This window comes from Sorex araneus, chromosome 1 (assembly GCF_027595985.1).
Source record: "Sorex araneus isolate mSorAra2 chromosome 1, mSorAra2.pri, whole genome shotgun sequence".
In the NCBI taxonomy this organism is placed as follows: Eukaryota; Metazoa; Chordata; class Mammalia; order Eulipotyphla; family Soricidae; genus Sorex; species Sorex araneus.
The window spans coordinates 382,462,045-382,485,956 of NC_073302.1; the positions used below are offsets into that span (position 1 = coordinate 382,462,045).

The 23,912-nt window shown below is 37.3% G+C and overlaps 2 protein-coding genes across 4 annotated transcripts in view; one reads left to right on the top strand and one right to left on the bottom strand.

Annotated features, from left to right (window-relative positions):
- COL28A1 (collagen type XXVIII alpha 1 chain) overlaps positions 1–23,912 on the top strand; it is a 589,571-nt gene that overhangs the window by 158,705 nt on the left and 406,954 nt on the right. The window lies entirely within an intron of this gene.
- Positions 1–23,912, bottom strand: part of UMAD1 (UBAP1-MVB12-associated (UMA) domain containing 1) — a 243,940-nt gene that overhangs the window by 72,296 nt on the left and 147,732 nt on the right. For all 3 annotated transcript variants that reach the window (XM_012935961.2, XM_055137147.1, XM_055137150.1), the window contains one exon: positions 11,191–11,264. In XM_012935961.2, the coding sequence (XP_012791415.2) occupies positions 11,191–11,264 (74 nt within the window). The remainder of the gene's footprint in view (positions 1–11,190; positions 11,265–23,912) is intronic.

Sequence of the window (23,912 nt, forward strand, 5' to 3'; positions counted from 1 at the left end):
TGTCAGCTGCACTGAGAGGATTTTTTTTTTATATCTGGACACATGGAAACAAAAATCCTGATGCTTCTCAGATAAATTATACTTTATTATTATACATTTAACCAAAAGGACTAAAAGTGATCAATTATATGGGCAGAGGTTAAAATCTTCAAACTAAGAACCTCAGTATTATAAATACATGGGTAGAAGATTTTTCATCTTTCCCCAGTGTCAACTCTTGGGGAAACAGGGAAAGATATGACTATCACTGATAAAATGATATTGACATGTTGATCAACCAGAAAGAAAAGACTGAGTCATGTGATTTCCAATGAGCTGTGAGGAATAACCTACAAGTCACCTGACTTCTCCCTGCCGGAGAGGTCTCTGGTTGATAAGACAGATGTAGTACTCTGTGGACAACTGAGAGATTATAAACCTAATTAGCCAAGATAGGAAGTGTACAAATATATCTATATACTAAAGATCATTTCCTAAGAGAGACCTTTGAGCATTATACAAAATAGTTCTTTAATTAATCACAAACTATGCTGGAGGAAATACATGTTTTTTTAAACCACTAATCTTACTATAAATAAAAATGGAAAGATGTACACATTATAGAGAATCTGGAAAATCAGAATACTAGAATTATTTAACATGTGTAATCAAAAGACAACTATTCTTAATACTTTTATCTGAAATTGTCAAGCCCAGAGTCTTTATATCTTATTGAAAGCTCATAATTTTATTTATGAAAATTAAAATACATTTGAATGAGCAGATTGCTATCTTTCTGCATATAAGAATTATTAAAGATTGAAAAGATTATTTGCTTAGCCTAGAATCCTTAAAAGTAGAATTACTTCCAAAGAATAACAAAACCTTTATAGTTTCTCTTATTTACCACTAAATGCTTTCCAAAAATTATTCTACCAACTTAACGAACAGTGAAAACAGATATCCATTACTTGGTATTTGGACTATCAATATACTATGACCATTTGATAGCTTAATAATAATCTGAGTGACTAAATATAATCCTGGCCTCCAGTCAGTGATTGTTTACTATCACATCTTTCTCTCATGCAATCCCAATTTTTTTCCAGGTAGTATTCAGTTTTTAAAGAGATACTCTTATTTCCATTTTAATCAGTTTACAACAAGAAATTTGCAAAAACTCAACAATATTTATAATTCATCCCAATGACTATATGAAATAAAAGCAAGTTAATTTTACTCCCTAATGAAATTAAAGAGAGGTACTAAAATATATTTCATTAATATATGCATTCTTTAACCTTTCCCCCCAAATCCATCCTTAAGGAACTATGAATTCTTATACCTCAACTATTTATAATATACATTTTTTTATAAAATCATGTATTAGATCGAGATGTGTGCTTGAAATGATCTGAATCCATACCAAAAGTCCCCAAAAGCTTTCACAAAGTTAATCTTATGCACTTAACAATTTTAGCAAAATATTCTGTGTAATTACTACCACCTATTTCTGTAATTGCTGTCTATTAAATTTCCTCTTATAGATTGGCTATAAGACTGTATTAAGGTCTTCACTAAGAAATTTATTTTAAACATGCAGTAAGCAACTTTAATAGAGTTGGGGGATATTAGTGTGACAGTCTTCTGTTAGTATAACAAAAGGAGTATCTCGGGGCTGGAGCGATAGCACAGTGGGTAGGGCGTTTGCCTTGCACTCGGCCGACCCAGGTTCAGTTCCCAGCATCCCATATGGTCCCCTGAGCACTGCCAGGAGTAATTCCTGAGTGCAAAGCCAGGAGTAACCCCTATGCAACGCCAGGTGTGACCCAATAGGCACAAAAAATAAATAATAAAATAAATAAATAAAAGGAGTATCTCAACCTTAGCTGATAATAATCTCTATTCCAGCTATACCATATGTTAGTGATTATTTATGTGTCACCGTAAACATTTGTGAATTAGTTGTCTCTCAATGCAAATTATACAAATTGAACTGTAGTTTTGGGGAAATTTTTATTGCTTTTTGCATTTTGTTACTTTTAGGTCTGTATACTAAGTAAATAAAAAGCACAATATTTCCAAGTTTTGAAAACTAAAAGTGAATGCAAATTAAATTTTTATAGTTAGAAGATGGAAGAAAATTATGTTCACTATATAATGAATTATAAGGTTATAAATTATAAATTCAATTAATATAATTACCCCCAATTTAAGTAACTCTTAAGTTTAACCTTTTTTAGTAGTAAAAGATTAAACTTAAGAGTTACTTAAATTGGGGGTAATTATATTAACTAAATTTACATATTAATATCTTTTATAATATACCTGCCAACTAAACAGAACAGGTCTACCAGCAAATCAGTAGCCAATATGGTTCTATTTGAGAATTATTATTTAAATGCTTATTCTCTGAAGAGATGAGTCAATGGCAAAAACTCAAAACCAGGGCTCCATGAATCTGTGAGTTTATATCTCTGAGCTATAATAGGATTGTAGACTTACAGAAGGCAATAAATAGCTGCAATGCCATTTCAACTCATCAAACTTACCCAGAAAAGAGGGGAATGGGGGAGGGCAGAAGCAGGGGGAGGGGGAAGAAAGAGAGGGGGAGAGGCAGGGAAAGGGGGAGGAGGAGACCAAAAAGAAGATGTCAATATTCTTCCAATTGAATAAGTAACTCCAAATGACTAAAATTTTAAAGTTCAAATATGGGTTTAGGGTAGCTCACACTTCACAAAACATAAAAAACATGAAATCTAGGTTTTTTGTTTTTTGTTCTTTTTTTTAGAAAAATCTAGTTCTGAAAACAGACTAAACACAACTTGAAGAGACCACATTTAATGACTAAAAAGTGCAATGATATTCCTAAGTTCTTGTATATTAAATGGTGACACTTTGGGATAACATGTAAGGAATAAGGTAGGGTCAGTAAAACTTAATTTAAGGGGAGACGTCCTAAACTGTTTAGGAAGGAAAAAAGGACAGAAATATCTACTGAGAAGTTGTGAGTGATGTATTATTTTCATTTTTAAAAAAAGTCTCCACTGATTACTTAATGCAAATAAATAAGCTGCTTTTCAGAGTCCTGAGGGTAAATGCGTTGGAATGCCTCACAGTCCAACTTTGTAAATATTTTAACCTGATTGATGCTCAACTAGATATTCTTTTTATGCAAATGATATTTCAGCTAAATTTTAGAATTTCTATAGTGCTTGTGAGAAAGCTATACTTAGAAAGTTAGCACTGTTTTGAAGTGTGGTTGGAGTATAAAGTATAAAGTTTCCCAGACTACTTAACAAAAAATTTTAAACTGTCATTTAAACTATGATCTGTCATGGGTCAAGCTCTCACTGAAGCTCGCAGTGTAGTTTCAAAACATGGTTTGCTCCTGCATGTACTCAGTGAAGGATTTTACCTCACATGAAATTATTTTAGTATTATAAAAATAATTGTATAAATAGAAAAGAATGTGTTAATGGTTCAATCTTCATATATCATAGTTCAAATACATTAGATCTCTCTTTACTTTCATTGATATTTCCTCTACTGAAGTCTCAACTGGCAGTTATAAAAAGAAGAAATTCCTTTCTCTGTATATTATGACTCCCATGGATTTCATAATATTTTCTATAAGCCAAACTCATCTTACATATTTTATATATCCTCTCCTATGTCTAACAGTTTCTTTAAAATAGATGGTAATCTATATATTTTTCTGTATTCACAAAAAATACTTATTTTGGTATACTAAAAGTTACCTTCTCCAAATACCCTGTAGAAAATTGATTTTGGCAACTCAGAGTACTATTTTTGAGGCATAAAATGTCACTAAATATTACCCATTATAAATAATATTTCAACATTTCCTGCTAGGTACACTAGTTATAATTCCTTGATTAGATATGACTTTTAAAAAACTGACTTGAGGGAGGTAGGTAAACTGGTGATGGTGTGGTGTTGAAAGTAAATGTGTGGAAAGCATTATTGACAGAACTGTAAATCAGGCCAGAGAGACAGTACAGTGGGGGAGGTGTTTGACTTGCATGAGGTAGTTTGATCCCCTGCACCACAAGGGGTCCTCTCAGCCTCCTCAGGAGTTATCCCTGAGCATCACAAAATGTGACCCCAAAATCAAAATAAATGAAACTAGTTGAACCCATTGAAGTTTTTCTTGCTAATAAAGTAAAAATAATGTTAATTAACCAATTATTTTGTGGGCAGCTCCTAAGAAATATATATTTTTTACAGTAAGAAAAAAGATACCTTACAATAAAGGCAGAAAAATAATAAAATAAGGAAATTTACTCATAAGACAGAATTTTCAGAATACTTAATTTTTCATTTATCAATATAGAAATCACTGACAGTATATATATCTGTCCAATAGTATATTACTGTTGAGGTTATAAAACTAATCAAGGTCTAATCTCCACATTCCAAGAACTTACACTGTATGAAGTCATAAAAACCAATAGGAGCTAGAAAGATAGTACAGTAGGTTACTATTTGCCTTGCATACAGCCAGGTCTGGTACAAATCTCTGGCATCATTTATGGTCCTCTGAGGAGTGCCAAGACTACTCCTGAGAAAATAACTGGGAATAAACCCTGAGTACCACACCAAAAATAAATAAAAATAAAAAGTAATCGAAAAAGGAAAATGGGATTATCTTGGCTCAGGGAGTAAGAAAAAGCAGCATAAAGTGACATTTGAACAGGATTTTGATATACACCCTTTAATCTGTAAGTTTCAAGGTGTTTGGGGAACCTGAAGTAATACAGCTTGCTGTTTTTCCTTTAGAAAGGGATCTAGGGAAAAAAAACTGCTCACCTAGTTGTCTAGTGTATAGATGAGGACCTAATTGGAGAATAGGTACCAGAATTGGAGAGCACTTGTGAAGAATCAATAGATAGATTTGACAGATTTGATGATGTGAGGGGAATGCTTTGTTGAAAGGGCTTTGGCAGCGAGATGACAACATTAAATGAAATATAGACTCAGTTAACATCTACTCTGTAGCACACACTGTTTAACACAGTCTGCTCTCATTTAGTTAGGAAAGGCAGAGAATAAACGAATGATCTGAGCTAATGGTAAACTTGATGGAAAATAAAACAAAATTGGCTGATAACTGACTAGAGTGGGGCACTGTAGCTGAATTAGTCATGGAAAGTGGCATGAACTCAGATATTATTGATAGGAAGCAGGCAAGAGATGCTCTGGTAAATGGGACAAGTATAAAGTTGGGGTGGCAAAGAGCTTAAGCAAAGGACAAATAGGTAGTCAGAGGATGGGAATGGGGATAGACCTAAAGGATATGGAGAGAAATGAGATCAGAGAAGCAGCTCCTTGCGGCCAGTGTAAGCAGCTTAGTGTTCCTTCCGGTTTCCATGGGTAGCCAGCAGATGTTAATGCAATGAATTATGTGACCTGATTTATATTTGTATTTACTGATGGAGAATGAACTTGCGGGGAAAGAATAAAGGCAGAGTGTCTTGCTGAAAGTGCTCACATAGACTTGTGTTCTAACAGTGTCACTGTTGCTAAAGGGTCCGAATCACTAAGGCTGCTAGGCTTAGTGAAGGAGTGCTTGGAGACTAGGAGGGAAGCAGGGCAGGTAGGGATACAACAGGGTGTTTGACTCCAACCCACTATAAAGAACAGTGGTCCTATTAAACAGAAACGGTGAAAGTAGAGAGAAGCCTCAGAGGCTGATGCCAGGAATCAATAGGTACTCTTTGATCAAGTAAGGCTCAACTCTATAAGTCAAATGGTATAGAGATAGCTGACAGTAAATAACCTGGAACTTAGGGGAATAGTCTAGGTAAAGATAAATTTTACAAGTCATCAGCTACTTTATAAAATTTTAACCCTTGGGAGATATGGCAGAAGAACACTAGCCTTGCATTTGTGAGACCCTGGGTTTGATTCTCATCACTACCAAAGGGAAAAAAATTAAACCATGTATCTGAGTAAGACTTACGTTGACTGATGAAATAGAGTATGGAAGGTAAGGAATATGCAGTGTGTTGATTTTTGGAAAAAAAAAAGAACACGAATTTAATTTCAGAACCATAAGATTGAGGTGAATGATTATTTGGCTTTAGCAGTGAATCATACATATTCACATTATTACCATTCTTGCATACTATGAATTATCCTGTGTCTGATCTGTAGTCTCCGTTTATTTTTTGCTGTTCTCTGATAACAAGCAACTGTTTGCCAGTCACACAGATGGCACTTTTTAAATATCCTTTATAGCACTATAGCACTATCATCCCGTTGCTCATAGATTTGCTTGAGTGGGCACCAGTAACATCTCCATTGTGAGACTTGTTACTGTTTTTGGTATATAGCCAGGCTCTGCTGTTCAAGTGGGATACTCTCAGTAGCTTGCTGGTTCTCCAAAAGGGATGGAGGAATTGAACCTGGGTCGGCCGCATGCAAGGTAAACACCCTACCCCCCTTTGCTATCGCTCAAAGTCTATCCTTTATAGCATAAGTATATAAATACTTTACATAAATCATTAATTATACTATGGAGAGAGTACAATAAAGAGCCATCTTAAAATCCTCAGAAGAAAAAAATAAAAACATATCTCAGAAGATCATAATCTCAAAAGCTTCCTCACAATCTTGTAATTTTTTCAAGAAAACAACTTCAAAAAATAATTGAGTTCTACAGCCAAGTTTAGTGAATCACATAGCTCAGTAATAAAACTCAAATAATCATGAGTGATTTCCAAACTATCCCGATGTTCTCTCCCAAGTCTCCACTACAGAACATTTATTTCCAATCAAACACTGTCAGCACTAACTACATTTTGAATGAACAGAAGGTATCAAATTGCTTCAATGCGTAGGCTAGACATTTTTCTTTCACTCTATGTCTATTTGTTTTTTCACCTCTATATTCAAGTCCTTGCCCAGTTCCTTAGCTACATTTAAGTACATATTGTATTGATGAAGAGGTAAAATGCATAGTTTTGTGGATAGAAAATTTTCCTTTTGCTACAACAGTTTACAGCTTTATGTTATTGAAGTTTTTTCCTTGGTTATAAGATATTTGCTTAGTCTTTCATTTTTCAGATCTTAAATTTTATCCTGATTCTTAATATGGTAATTTAAATATTTAAAACATCACCATCTTGAATACTACCCTAATTTACTCATAATTAAATGCACTACTTCATTCAACAAATCCTTTTAATCACCTTGTCTGCAGTGGGCTTTAGGGATAAGATGATGAACCAAACAGTCCAGATCCCTGATTTGAATCTAGTTATACAGAATAGCCTGATAAACTACATTCCTACATGATTTTTCTTTTTTTATTTACAAAATAAAATTTTGTGATTTACAAAACTTGAGAATAGAAATATTTTGGGTATACACTGTTCCAATACTAATCCTACCACCAGTGTCCCTCCCCTCATCAATGTCCTAGGTTCCATCCCACCCTCTACAGTGCCCCAACAGCAGGTATATAACATTAATTTCATATTACTTATTCCAAGGGCAGGTATATAATATTAATTACATACTACATGCACCAACAAAACTTAAAGGAATGGCAAATGGAATTATCAGAAAATAGATCAATACCCATTTCTCCGCGCCCGCACCCCCAGAATGACTGACGAAGAGGAAGGAGCTGCTTGGGACACCAGCAGCCCACCAGCAACCTGCAGTATGTGACTTGAGAGTTTCCGCCAGGTCCCCCGTGCGGAAATCTCTCTCTCTCTCCTTCAACTTTTTCCCTGGACTTTAGACAGAAACCCAAAACCGCAGCGGCCGCGCGACCTAATGTCATCTTAGTATCAGCAATATGTAATGGTTCCTTCTTAATGGGTCGGACTTTTGTGGGTGATCCTAACAAGAATAGTAAGTATTTTGTTGAAATATTGAAGGCAATCAAAATGGTAGCCATCTCTCTAGACTGAACTAAGCTATATCCCCATGCCAGCTGAGAAGAAATATCCTTCTTTCTCGGGAAGAAATGTGGTGTGGTGTCAAACATAGTGTGATGTCCATTAAGCAAACAGACCTGGTGGCGTGGGAATGGGAAATAAGGGGAAAAATTAGGTACATGGACCAGCGGGACGCTGGTGGTATCTCGAGCCGGAGCCGATATCAGCGCAAGACCTTTGGTTCCAGAAACTGCTTGCAGACACTCTACTAGACTATCAACTAAGCCAGAGCCCCACGCCGGCTGATGACGGGAAATAATCATCCTCTTCGGTTTTTTCCCCTTTGTCAGACAGCGTGGCGATTACTAAACAGGCGTGAACTCAGTGGCGCGGGGCAAGGGGGAAAAAGAAAAGTTATGTAACAAACAGCAGGACTTAGTTCTCCATTGCTAAGAATATAGAGATATTATCAAATGCCTCATTGGCAATAGGACTGTCTTTTTCTTTTTGGGGGGAAACCCCAGCAACGGTAGTGAGTTGTGTGTTGAAACATGGAATGTAATCGAGATAAGCGTAAATGAAGTGAAACTTATCACGTACAAGGGTGGGGACTAGGGAGGTGGGAGGGGGCGGCAGATATACTGGGGGGGTTGGTGATGGAAGATGGGCACTGGTGAAGGGAAGGGTGTTTGAATATTGTATAACTGACATAATCCTGAGAACTTTGTAACCCTCCACTTGGTGATTCAATAAAAAAAAAAAAATTAAAAAAAAAAAAGAAAATAGATCAATAAAAGTCAATTTGGGATGACTGATTGCTAAGTGGTTTTACCCAATGTAAATAAGACATTATTATTGAAAATGCATAAAATTCCTTAGCAAGCTAGGAGTAAACATACCTTTCTTAATCTACAACCTTATGCTCTGCCATACTCAGTGTCACATGTTGAATTCCCACATCATCTTAAAAATGATCATTTCAATTATAAAATTGAAATGTGTGTTTATACAGATAACACAAAAATATCCTAACTTATGCTTTTGTTTTGTTACAGTGGATCAACCCTGGTTTACATCAATGGACTCACATACATGAAGCATGCCCTCTACCACACTAAGATATATTCCCAGTGAAGCAAGTACCCTTGCCAAACAAATCATGTTCTCATGTGGAAAAGAAGAAACACCCTAGTCTTTCTGCAGAAAAATGTCAGCAAATGAGCTCTGTGATGCTGGATATGATAATGTTATACTGTCCTGAAGTTTTTACAAATCTTTCTCTGTTAATTTATACATTCTCTACTTATTCAAAGGTATTATAAAATTTGAGAGAACTGTTTTATTATAAAATAATCACTCACTCAAAATAATTCAAATGTTTTTACTTAAGTATATACTATTCCTCTTTTCTCAACAGAAAAGTTTGCATTCCCAGAACTAGGGAAAGCTTAGCAGAAGTTACTCAGTATAGTACTTCCATCCTCTGCCTTTTAGTAGGCAACTTTCCATGCATCTGTTTTCAAGAGTACAAGTTATTCCATAACTGAAGTGGAACAAGGAAAACCTCTTCAACAAGAAATGCTGGGAAAACTGCAAAAAACTGAACTCTGACCTCTGTCTAATGCCAGGCACAAAAATCACTTCATAGTGGATTAAAGACCTCAATATCAAACCTGAATTTAGGGGATGGAGCGATAGCACAGCGGGTAGGGCGTTTGCCTTATACACGGCTGACCCGGGTTCGATTCTCAGCATCCCATATGGTTCCCTGAACACCGCCAGGAGTAATTCCTGAGTGCAGAGCCAGGAGTAACCCCTGTGCATCGCTGGGTATGACCCAAAAAGCAAAGAAATAAAAATAAAAAAACCTGAATTCATAAGGTATATAGAGGAAAATGTAGGCGGAACCCTCCATGACATTGAAGATAAAAGCATATTTAAGAATGAAACACCACTGACCAAGCAAATGGAAACAAACATAAACAAATAGAACTACATTAAACTAAGAACTTCTGCACCTCAAAAGAAACAGTGGCCAAAACACACAGGGAGCCACAGAATGGGAAAGAATATTTACACAATACCCATCTGATAAGGGGGTTAATATCCAGGATATACAAGACAGTAGTGGAATTGTACAAGAAAAATACTTCCAATCCCATCAAAAAATGGGGAGAAGAAATGAACTGAAGCTCCCTCAAAAAAAGAAATACAAATGGCCAAAAGGCACATGAAAAATGTTCTACATCACTAATCATCAGGGAGATGCAAATCAAAACAACAATGAGATATCTCACACCACAGAGAATGGCACGCATCAGAAAGAACAAGAACAACCAGTGCTGGCATGGATGTGGGGAGAAAGGGATTTTCTTTCATTATTGGTGGGAATTTCCAGACCTGTCCAGTCTCTTTGGAAAACAATAGAGGCATTCCTTCAAAAACTAAAATCGAGCTTCCATATGACATGCAATACCACTTCTGGGAATATATCCCGAAGTTGCAAAAAAGCATAGTTGATATGACATTTGCACCTGTATGTTCACTGCAGCACTGTTCACAATAACCAGAATCTGGAAACAACCCCCAGTGCCCGAGAACAGATGACTGGGTAAAGAAACTTTAGTACATCTACACAATGGAATACTATGCAGCTGTTAGGAAAGATGAAGTCATGAAATTTGACCATAAGTGGATGTCATGGAGAATATCATGCTAAGGTAAAGTAAGTCAGAAAGAGATGGATAGACCTAGAATGACTGCACTCATTTGTGGAATATAAAATAACATAATATGAGACAGACACCCAAGGACAGTAGAAACAAGGGCCAGGAATATTGCTCCATAGTTGGAAGTCTGTCTCATGAGCTGGGGGAGAAGGTAGCTGGAATAGAGAAGGGATTACTAAGTCAATGATGGTTGGAGGAATGGATGGGAGATGTGTGTTGAAAGTAGATAAAGGACCAAACCTGATAGCCTCTCAGTGTCTATATTGCAAACCATAATGCCCAAAGTAGAGAGAGAGTATGGGGTAAACTGTCTGCCATGGAGGCAAGGAAAGGATTAGGAAGCAGAGGAAGATACTGGGGACACTGGTGGTGGAAAATATGCACTGGTGGAGGGATGGGTGTTCGATCAGTGTATGACTGAAACTCAAACATGAACGCTTCGTAACAGTTTCTCACGGTGATTCAATAAAAAATAAAAATAATAATGAAGTTATCCCTTATCTATAGAGAAATATGCAACCATAATTACTTATTCAATTTCACCCTAAAAATATTCAAGTTTCACTTACCTCCAAAGGTGAGCTACCTTCTACTTCTGGAGTTTTACTTTGTGTTTCCATTCTTTGCTCATCTGCTGCATCTCCTATGAAGCAAGAATTAAATAGAATGAGTACTGATTTGGCCTTTCACCCCATGAAGAAGCACAAACTCATGAATTCCTTAGGGAACTTGCCTCAAGGCACAACATTATTTATATTCTTCAGGGCAAGCTAATCAGGCTTTCTGATTACAAACTTCCTCCCCAACAAGACGCTGGAGAATTCCTAACCCTGGTGCTTACACCATATTAATCAACCTGTTCACTATAATAGCCTTTCTCAACCACGGGACCCAGGGACCCTCAGGCTATTTCAAGGGTGATGGGTGAAAACTGCAAATGGGGGAGGGAGCTCATGGCAGGGACTAGGGGCTACCTGGTAGGCCAGAGGGGTCACAGGAAGGAAAGGAAGTTGGAGAAACTGCCCTGTAAGATCTTCCTGGTGACAGGCTTGTACACAGGCTTGTACAAACCGGTGGGTCAATGTGCAGTTTCAGGAGCTGAGTGTAGCATCTCCTGGCAGTGGACAAGTGCACTGCCTCATTGGATGGGTGCTTTAGAATTTGAGAACTTAGTCGCTGCCCATGTTACCTTCTGAGATGAAGTCCTGATACACACTCCTTCCTCAAATAAATTCTGACTGGGAAAAAGAGTTCTGTATCTGTCTTTTTTTTCTTCCTGGTGGTGGTTGTGTTGGGGTCACTCTCAGCAGTGCTCAAAGCTTACTTCTGGCTCTGCACTCATGGATCATTCTGGCAGAATCAGAGGACCATCTGGGGTGCTGGGTATAGAGCCAGGTCAGCCACATGCAAGGCAAGTCCCCTACCCGCTGCAGTATCTGTGTAACTGCTTAATTTCTATTTCTTGAGAGAAATCCTCTCTCCCCCACAAAACTTCACTACTGAGGTCAAACAATGTAAAATATTATTTATTATACTTTTATGTTATAAAGCCAACTACTGTTTTCTTTATTATGAAGCAAGTTAATTAATTTGGGGGTGGTAGGCCACATGTAGCATTGTTCAGAGGAACCTGAATATAGTACTAGGAATGGAACTAGAGTCAGAAAAGTGACTTAATCCCTGTATTATCTTTCTGGCCCAGTTAACTAAATTTTATACAAGTTTAATAAATAAACCACAAATACATATAAAGATACCCTAAACCAGAAACATATCTAATTAATATAGGTTTACCATAGAAAAAAATGAATTCATATTTTGTAAATTAAATCACATTTTAACAAAGCAGAAGAGCTATGATTAATATAGGACAAAGTGTTTAAATAAAAACTTTAGACATGACCAAGTGTCCTGAAAATTAAGATCTTTTCAAAATTTGGTTTAATTATTGAGTTTGTATCTCTGGAAATATGGCTTGGAGTAGACATGCATGTTTGCTGTTATTTCCTGTTGTGAATATTATAACAAATTCTCATATTAGTCTTCAAAAATACTTTGAGTCATAAGACTGGTTCCAGGGCAAAGGACAGGCATAAACATAGGTATGTATAAGCATAATTTATTAGCAGGTTATTTGAACTTATCCATTATCACATGTAGTAAGGAACAATTAGCCTACTTCTGTAAACCCTAACAAGAGAATAGTATAGTAATTTGTAAATTGTTCTCCCCATAAAACTACACCAGCTCAGGAAAGTCCACAAAAATCAAGATTAAAGATAGTGACTTGGCCATATCTAAAGGTTAGGAATTTGTTAATATAAAGGAGGTCATGTCTCTTTATCAGAGATAATCAAGTATGGAAGTCTTAGCTGAGCTAAATTTTTCCATAGGATGCAAAAAGTTACCACTGGCTATAATGAGGGAAGAACCTCATGAAAATTTTAAACGATTATATAAATCCTGCATAGTTCTAAATTATGAAGCAATAGGTATTTTAAGATTTAATTCCCCAAATACTCAATATCTAAATGTATTGATGACTATTCCAACCATCTGTTCTTTGCTATGTACAACATTATTGTTAGCAGAACCAAGCAAATAAGAGGTAGTTAATAAATAATATTCAATAAATACTAGCTGAATAGATTTGTGAACTTCTTTTTGAAGTTGCAGTCTATAAAACTGCAACTGTGTAATATTTAATACTTAATGCCACAAAAACACTTAATATATAAAACACTTAACAAAAACTATTTGTCAAACTATTCATACCTTCTGAAATATATTTATGTGGTCTGGGGGGAAGCTGACACTGGTGGCAGAATTGATGCTGGAACACTATATGCCTGAAACTCTATTACTAACAACTCTGTAACTCACAGTGTCTTAATAAAAATATTAAAAACAAAGCATATTTGTAAAAGTTAAAATTTATTATTAAATACCACTATGGTATTTATTACTGTGAATGCATAATTGTAGCATAAGTTACTAGACTCTATCACTTAATGATTACTAGACTAATCACTTAATGATTAAAAAATCACGTTAAAACAAAAAGCACTAGGAACTTTAGCTCATATTTACAGGTTAATAGAGTTAATCCTTTTTAAAGTTAATCATTGCAAAGTAAAATAAATCTGCTATCTTATAACCTAGGATGTCAAGAAACTATTTTGATCAATTATTTTTGGTGATAAGGTTAAGTATTTTTTGCATCTCAGTAATAGCCCTATTTTCAAATATTATTGTCTCTGAAAGTTAGGGATAAAATCATCAGTCACAATTTTTAGGTGCTAAAACAAATGCATAAAGAATTTAGATGCTCAGTTATAGGCATGAGGCTATGGCAATATATTATTTAAGTCAATGCAATGCAATACTATAGGGTCCAGGTATACTTAATAACTCTTAAATCAGCAATTTATGAGAAACTGCATTACTAATACGGAAGATCATTTACTCAATAAACATTTTTTACTTGTATTAAAATGACTTATGTTCCTCAGCAGTCACAAAAACTGTATTTGGCTAAAATCATTCAGTACAGTCTATGCCTTTTTTGCCTTTTTTTTTAAAGGTATGTATTTACATAAAACTCTTCATTTCTCCATACTACTTAAAATAGCCACAAAGGCCTGTGTTCTTGACATCTCATAACACACATGCCTGGAAGCAACTATAGAAATACTAATTACTGAAATGCCATATCTAGTGATGACTTAGATAGGACAAGAATTGATTACTAAGGGAAAATCACCATCTGCAAGATAATTCTCTACACACAAAAGCACAGAATTAAAACTACACAAAGAGAAAAGAACGGGTCATCAGGAAATACAATTTTTGAAGTTATTACCCCTCCCACTGAAGAATTACCCTTATTATAGCAAAAATTCTGCTATTGTCTTTATTTTGATATAACCCACATGAAAGTTACTTTAACAATAAAGCCACGTTAACAATATAGTTACTTTAACAATAAAGCTAATAAATGTGAAATGTAGTGCTTCAGTTTTCAAACATCAGTTAACTAATTTAAATGCTAGATTCAAAAACTTCATTTGCAAGTCATCTGTTTAAAAAGAACAAAAACAACCAACTTCCACAGTACTTCACATTTCTTATGCCTTTTTTACAACACTTTTGATTCTCATACAGAGAGAAAGAACGAAAGAAACATAAAAGAAATTATGAAAGAAACAGAAAGAAAGAGAAGGAAGAAAGAAAGAAAGAAAGAAAGAAAGAAAAGAAAGAAAGAAAGAAAGAAAGAAAGAAAGAAAGAAAGAAAGAAAGAAAGAAAGAAAGAAAGAAAGAAAAAGAAAAAGAAAGAAAGAGAAAAGAGAAACCCCACAAAAAAAACCCAGCACCAGACATCCTTCCCTTCTTAACAGTCTCCCTATCCAAGGGAATTAAATAGTAAAGAGAGGCAGAGGCACTCAATGACATGTGCAAGTTCTCCCGGGTGGAAAGTGATCACAGTGGGAGAACTGGTCTCCCGACATCTCTGGGAATTCTGTTCTCAGGTGGAAGGTACCAGGAGATGAGGCCAGAAGTGGAAGGAATGAAGCCTCTCATGAAAAGGTATGAACAAACGGTCCTCTGAGGACTGAAAAAGGGCTCTCAGAGCAGAATCTTATGCTAGTCTGCCCCTAAATAACTGTCTCTTTATACTTCTATTCCATGGGTCCCCTATATGATTTATTCTCTTCCCTTTCCTCCAGTCGATATATGAACAATCCCTCCTTCCAGTCCTTCAAAACACACACTTGATATTTTCCCAGAAGTTTGCTAAGATAGACACCATTCTACAAGCTGCTCTTGTAAGCATGCAATGTCCTTGGTTTAAAATGCAGTTTTTGTTCCAAAGTGCTAAAGGCAACATATATATGCTAATGAAGCTCTTTCAGAGATTCATCTGCTAGATTAGGGGTAAGCAAGTTCTTTTTGTAAAGGGCTAGACAAGTAAACATTTTAGGTTCTGTGGGGCACCTGTCTCTGTTGCAACCTCTCAACATCCCCATTGTACTAGAGAGCAGCCACAGACAACCTGTAGACTAATGAGTGTGGCTGAAGACCAATAAAATTTTATTTACAAAATATGTGGTAGACTGTAGTAACCTAATCTCTACTTTAGAGGGGGTAATACAATACATACATACATAAAAGAATCATCCCAATTCCATATTCTACCGTGTAAACAGGGTTTAGGAAGAAGAGAAATAAATGGTGATGAAGAATGAGAGGTCAGAAAGCAAAGGTAGAAAGAAGGGAAACCCCAGAGGCTTGACTCAGTATGGCCGGGAGACTGAGGGAGCACTCTCATTCCATGTGCCCACATAGATGTAACATTCACCCCTTCCTCCTAGTGGATTCCAGCTAATGGACTTCTGACTTTGGCAGGGCATGGCTGCACAGGGTTCTGTCCCATCCTCTGAGGAAAGGGAGGGCCACAGGATGCCCCGGCTCTGTTTGCTTTTGCCTCCACTGGAACTTTACTTTGGGGAAGGCTACCCCACCCAACTTACCCTACAACTGGAGATTAATTTAGATTCTGGAGTTCAGGTTAGGAAACCCATTTGCTCTCTTATAGAAGACACATTCTCCACCATTAGCTCTACGGATAGTAAAGATAAGAATTTGGTCTCCGTATGTTTTTCCCCTAAATTGTTCAGATCTTATCTGTATGTTTATATTGGAACATCCCACAGCCCAACAGGACTAGTAATGGGCCGGTGTGAACAAGGTTGGAACCTGTCTGCAAATGCAAACCCGCGAATGCAGAAAACCTGCTTTCTTCCTTTACTCTTGAACTAGAGTGGATTTCTCTAGGACTCCATGTCTGAGTATGTTACCTATCAAATACAAAGTCCAAGGGCTTTTACGCAGAAAATTGATTTCTGTGGTTACAAATATGAGCAAAATCTTCACATCTAAAAGTATGTGCTGGATGGCTTCATATCCAGCTGATTTCCAAAATAATAAAGGCTCTGAGGAATTCTGCAACTTTTTTTTTAATGATGTATTTGACAATGGAATCACTTGGTCCACCTCATGCCTATTAAACATCTTTCAAAGTCCCTGAACACAGTATAGAGAACGTAGATAAACATCTCTGAAGTACAAACTAATTATAAAATATATCATTTTTACCTCTCTTTTCTGAAGATCCTTAACATGGCAAATTTAAGAGTTTGAACATCCAAGTTACACATTAAACTACACCTATTTCTCTTTAGCTCATTCTTTTCACAACCCATTTTAAATCACTGTTGTTTTTAGGATAGTCTAGATGTAGACAACAACACCCTACTCTATAATTCTGGTTTCAGAAGTTGATCATAGGCACCTTGAAGACGGAGGAGACTGCCCCATGCTCTGAAATATCTCCCCCACAAGTTCCACCAATTAAAGCTTCATTAGGATTAATGAGCTCCTCTTTTAAAATGCAAATACCCTCTGGGAGTGTTTGCTTATTAGTCATTCACCAACTGAAGTAGTGGAAAAAATAGTGGAATGGCCACTACACTAACCCCTTTTCATTCTTCTCACACATTCATTATACAAGGCAACCTGGCACTGCTGGCAAAGAGAATGGCTTTGGAATCTGATAGAACTGGACCCAAATCCTTTACCAAATCTATGACCTTATGAAAGTTACTTAATAGAGCCTCAATTTCCTCATCAGAAAAATGGGACTAATGATATATAATGAGGCTGATATAAAGATTAAATGAGAAAACAAGTTAAGCACTAATTGTAGAGAAGAAGGGAGAGAAGTTGGGGCAAGATAAAAGTTTTGTCATCAGTCTTGATATCAAGTGCTGTTTTGCCTTTGCATGCAGCTGTTGCCATTATCTTCAGGACAGGAGAGGTGATTTGGAGAAGCCCTCATGTAAATCTCATTAAGTGCTCTGGCAGGTTGTAAAAGCAGGCTTTATTATATTAACTTAAGCAAGGTAGACGTGGTATTGAAAACCAGGTTGGCTTATAGTGCCAGATCATTCCAAAACAACACGGTGCTTACTATCAAAACATGAGCTAATTTATAACTCAGATTAATACATTTTTATTTAAGTATCCTTCAGTTCCATTTCATTTTTCATGTGCACGTTCGTGTGTGTGTGTATGTGGAGAGGAATCAAAAGTAGCAATTGTTAATGACAAGGCTTGCCCTGAACCCTAAAGTATATGGTCAGAATTCTCTTAACTTAAAATTCAACAAGAAAATGAACTAAATCTAGGAGAAACTTTGCTGGGAAACAAAGAGGAACACAGCAAATAAACACAGGAAAAGAATCAAACTCCTCAGAATTAATGAAAAGTAAATGAATATGGTATAAGAATATATAAATTTATTTATTATATATATTGAATAACTGGGGCAGCCTCCATGGAAAGCAAAACCATAGTTCTTAACTATTATGAACATGTGACCTGGAATATAAAATATAATCATGGAGTGATAGCACTGCGGGTAGGGCGTTTGCCTTGCACACGGCCAACCCAGGTTCGATTCCTCTGTCCCTCTCGGAGAGCCCAGCAAGCAATAGAGAGTATCCCACCCTCACGGCAAAGCCTGGCAAGCTACCCGTGGCATATTTGATATGCCAAAAATAGTAACAAGTCTCACAATGGAGACGTTACTGGTGCTTGCTTGAGCAAATCGATGAGCAACAGGATGACAGTGATATAGTGGATCATACATACATACATGTGTTGGATATCATTGGTTTGTCCTTTCCCCCTTGCCACTAGGAGCTTAGGTTTATCAGTCACACCCATCAAAGTGCTCCCGAGTCACTCCCATTCCTTTGTTTATCTGTAACCATTTCTACCAGTTTATCTGCTCTTCTCTTAATGAAACTCTGTTAATTGGTAAGGTCAGAACTTCCTAGGACACTGACTATTATAACATTGCCTTTCTCTCCTCTTTATGCCTTTTGAATAATTTACTTTAAAGCTATGTCTTTTTTGTATAGACACAAGAAGACAATATTATGTTTTTATAACTTAAGACTTAATTGGCCTCGAATATTATTCCCTCCTGGGCATCTGCTTTCTCCACTTAAGCCTCAGTTGCCCTCAGTTCCTAGCACCCCAAAGTAGAGTCCCCGACGTGGGACGGGAAGGATCCAGGGCAAGCGGTGAGTTATGTGCTACCCTGGTATCGAGATGGGCCTGGCCAAAGTGCCTAATTCTTAACTATAAGTTAAGAGCTTGATCATAGACAAATGCTGTCATGATCCAATAGTAATTATGAGACTGGGACCCTGCCAGGGATAGGAAAGACAGATCTGGCCTGAGCACTGTAGTCTGAGATTGAGATGGCCCCAGGAGAGCAATTCTATAAGCTTAATGCATTTCTTATTGTGTCCATACAAAATGATTAATATTATGAATTCTTATATATTTGCCGGCTGAGGAGAAGAGAAACACATTCATGGGACTCCGCCCTTGGGTGGATCCTCCTGCTGAAAGAGAATTAAGTCCTAGGAGAAGCATCCCCTGAGGGAAAAGAACCTTACCCTATTGCTGACCACACCTAGGTGTATGCCCCAACCCCCTCATGCTGTGGAGATTTAACTAGGCTGTAAGAGTGGGTTGGGGGCCAGATCCACGGGGCCAGATCCACAGATCGAGAGAGACTGAGAGCTGGGAGAGTAGCAGAGAGGGAGAATGAAGTAGGATGGGGGAGAAAGAAGCAGGGGGAGAGTTCCAGAGGAGAGTGTATAGAGGGAAGATTGGGATAAACTGCAAGTGAGACCAACCATCTTGGCTCCGTTCCGTTCCTTCACCTGCCTCGCCGCCCGCGCCCTTTCTTTTTATTTTTATTTTTACACATACATGTATGTATATATGTGTACACACATACATATATCATATGACTAGGCAGTAAAATTCCTAGGTTGTTATCAAAAGGACACGAAAACACAAATTATGAAAGATATATTGATCCTCTAGTTAATCATAATAGCAAAGTCATAGACACAATCTAAATATCCATCCCAATGGCTGCATAAGGAAGCTATGTCAGATACTTGGTGAAATATTAGCTATTTAAAAAGAAATAATCTTGCATTTGCAACAACATGGATGGAACTTAAGATGATTACGCTCAGTGAAATAGGACAGAAAATTAAAAATTAAAATTAAAACTTGATTTCTCCCATAGGTAGAATTCAAATAACCAAAACAAATTAGCAAGTCACAGAAAAACAACAGGGGCCAGACAGGGGTGCTTGGTTTGCATTCAATGTGTCCCAAGTCTGAAATTTCCCATATGTCCCCCCAACTACTGGGGTGGCCCTAGCAGCCCCTGAGTACCACCAGTGTGGCCCCCAATGCCCTTCGTTGCAGCACCCAGCAGCTCTCCAACCCAGGTACCAGAACTGAGGCAGCTGGCCTACTATCACTAGGAGTGACTCCCAAGACCCTTGAGTACCTTGAGCACTTGGAAGCCCCTCCAAAACAGTAACTCTTTTGCTTGTTTTTGGTTTGTTTTTGTGAGACATACCCAGGAATACTCAGGGCTTACTCCTTGCTCTCAATTCAGAGATCACTCCTGGTGGTGCTCAAGAGACCATACAGGGTGGCAAGGATCAAACCTGGTTCGGTTGTATGCAAGACAAGCATTTCACCTGCTGGACTACCTCTCTGGCCCTCAAAACAATAACTCAAATACAAACATATGACAGGGGGGCTGGCATGATAGTACAGTGGGTAGGGCGTTTGTCTTGCACGCGGCCGATCCATATTTGATCCCCAGCATCCCATATGGTCCCCCAAGTACTGCCAGGAGTAATTCCTGAGTGCAGAGCCAGGCCTGAGCAACACTGGGTGTGACCCCAAAAGCAAAAAATTAAAAAAAAAAACAAAATAAAGAAACATGACAGTTGCTGGAGGTGAGGGTGTAAAGTGGGTGGGATAAAAATGTGACTTCAATGTGAGCATAAAAATGGCTCTGGAACTTTGATGCTGCTTGTGGTGTGGCTTATACACATAGAGACAGCGGTACTCCCAAAACTTACATGGTAATATGAACCAACACTATAGAATCAACGTTTATTAGCAACAAAACTAAAATAGAAATGCCAAAATATATATCACCAAGAATACATTAAGCTAGCATACCAAATTATTATACTTAAAATTCTAAATTCACTAAATTTATTATGAACAGAATAAAACTAACAAATTGGTACTCTGATAATGAAGTGACTGTTCAATAAACACCTGTAGATTTGACTGTATGGGGTAATTATACATATATAAGTCTCAAGGGTTAGAAAATGTGGCTGTTAATATATTTTTTAAAAATTAGGTTTACTAGACCAGGTGATCGGTATTAATGTGATTCATAATTTTAACACAGATTTACATATGGTTTGTAGGCATGTTAGAAATTAACCTTGTGACTGCCTTTGCAGTTACAAAGCTAAATTGCTTACTGCTTTGAAAGTTTAGGGTCATACTTATATGTTAAAGGCATTTACTCTGAGAACTAAGAATACCAAAAAACCCAACTGAGGTCAGGACCATTCAATGATAATGCCTAATTCCCTGCTCTTAATTAATTTGGACTTAGACAACAGATGTCTTTCTATCAGAGTCTGCTACTTTGTGTAATGGGTAATATTTTTGTGGAGAATCTTAAAGTATTCCAAAATCATCAATTAAGAGTTTAACACAATACTAAATAATTAAGCGTTGGTATCCTTACATTTATACTGAAAAAACAGAAATCCAACAGGCCAAATAAATTCTGTATATGTACATTTGTAAACTACTGTATTGTGCTATGCAAATCTGCCTTTAAACGTTTTTGTTGTTGTTAATATTTTCCCCAAATCAAAAAATTTATAAACTGAGAGTAAGCTGGGCTGACCATTCCTAACCCTGAATCCCCAAACACTGTTGAAAAGCCATACTATGTAACCCACCGACAAGTTCTATAAGCTCTGTTCAAAACACGTCAGACACAGTAAGCTTTGTGAGCTTTGTGAGTTTCACTGCACAAAGCTCAAAGCTCAACTATGTAAATAGGGGGAGTTGGGGGAGAAGGCTCACTCTACAAGGTTAACTAGTGTCCTGAAACAGACTCAAATGTGCTTAATGTTGTGGGTGAAGATGATGGCATTGATGCACCACAAATTATGCCAATCTAGGTTGCAGATTCATTGGCATCAAGTAACTGAAATTCAAGAGTATTTAGTCTCCATCCAAACCAATATAATAAACTTGTGAAATTACTTGTTGCTGTCATATTGCTCAGTTTTTCAACATAGAAATTTAAATAACCCCATGAAGCCAATCAAACATGTGCTCTATCCTGTTGGTATCAATAGGTGACAGCAGAGGTATCAGTTGGGTGATAATAATTAAATAATATTAAATAGTTGAATAATCTGATATCAATGACTTAATCTCTTGTGTGTATAGAATAATTTCTTTAAGTTGTAGTACAACATGTAGTAGATAGATGATAAGATGTTATGAGTAACTCAACAGAGACTGAGAGTTCAATTTCAAAATGCAAAAGCTGGTTGACTTTTTAAAAAATTGTTACGCAAAGTTGTCTAAGAGTGTTTGTCTCATTCCAATCAAATATCCCTGTCTCCCCTCACCCATTTAACTGCGTCTAGACTTAGTAAGGAAGATCTCTTTTCCAGCAACAAGCAGATTCTCTGTTTACCTTATGAGTGAGAGCAAGGCCCCAGTAAACTGGAGCACAGTAGTATCTGAGAGGGAGAACCTCTCAGTCTCCAAAGAAGGAGCAAAGTACAACTCTTCCGGCAAGACGTGCAAAGGGATATGGAAAATACTAAATCCTTACTTCTCAATTCAGTGCCAACTGAACTGTAAACTGCATCTGCCTACCCATCTCATAGCAAAATGTGTGTGAGAGAGAAGGGTAAGATATATGGTTCCTATGCCATGACAGGAATAGGCAGGGTTCACAGGCAGTTTCTTGAACTGGGAAAGAGGAGAGAGAGAGAGAGAGAGCTAGGGAGCTGGAGAGCTTAGGTTGGTTTAGGCCTTGAGTTTTCAAAAATGTTAAGTGCACTCATTGTCAAGTATCAATAGAAAACAAAAACATTCTACTCGGTTGTGAATTTATGACCTCAAAATTCAAATGTTACAACTCTCACCCACAAAGACTGGAGGTAGGACCTTGAGCGGAGGCTTAAGTCATAGGGAGAAGCCTTCGAAAATGATTTAGTGCCTTATAAAACTGTCCCCAGAGTTCCCTCATCCCAATTTTACCATGTGAGCATAAGGCAAGATGCCCCTGGATCTATGCCAGGAAGAGGGCCTTCGTGAGAAAGTGACCATGCTGGCACTGTGTTCTGGGACTTTCCAACATCAGAACTAAATGAATTTCTCTTGACTATGTCTCCCAATGCATATATTTCATTACTGCAGCCAAACAGACTAAGGCACATTCCAAACAAATTATTTGGGGCTTACACAATCAGATCTATCACAATATTTCTTTCTTCATAAGGCTTGTGGACTAGCCTTTTTGTCAGTCTATTGACCTACCACCTATCTATGTCACTGTCACTGTCATCCCATTGCTCATCGATTTGCTCGAGCGGGCACCAGTAACGTGTCTCATTGTGAGATTTATTACTGTTTTTGGCATATCGAATACAGCACGGGTAGCTTGCCAGGCTCTGCCATGTGGGCACAATACTCTTACTAGCTTGCTGGGCTCTCTGAGAGGGGCAGAGGAATCAAATACTGGTTGGCCGAGTGCAAGGCGAACGCCCTACCGCTGTGCTATCATTCCAGCCCACATATCCATGTACTAATCTTAATGTCACCTTTCCTATTTTTGAATAACCAAGTTCCAGCAAACAGAAAACTGGCAGTATGCTGGCATCCAAGTGGAGAGAAGAGGTTGTGGGGGAGGCTGTGGCAGGAGCTGCCTGGTTCTGGCTACTGAAGTTCAAGCAGGGTAAAGATAGGACTGGGTTATCATATGCTATAAAGTAATGGTTTTCAACATTTCCCACTGGACCAGCACCAGTCCTTGGCCTGACAGTTTAAACTACTGTATACAGCACTCAATGAGAAAGACAGTTTGAAGGGGTTACAACTGGGACATTTTAAGCACCAATGTAAATAATGATAGGAATGTAATTCATTTATAAACAGGTGTCCTTGTCCCCATACTATTATAAATAGTTTGAGGACAAGTATGAGTGAATGGCGAAGAGAAGCTTTTCTTCACAGTGTAATACTAATTCAGAAATAGAAAAGAATGAAGAAACAAAAAAAA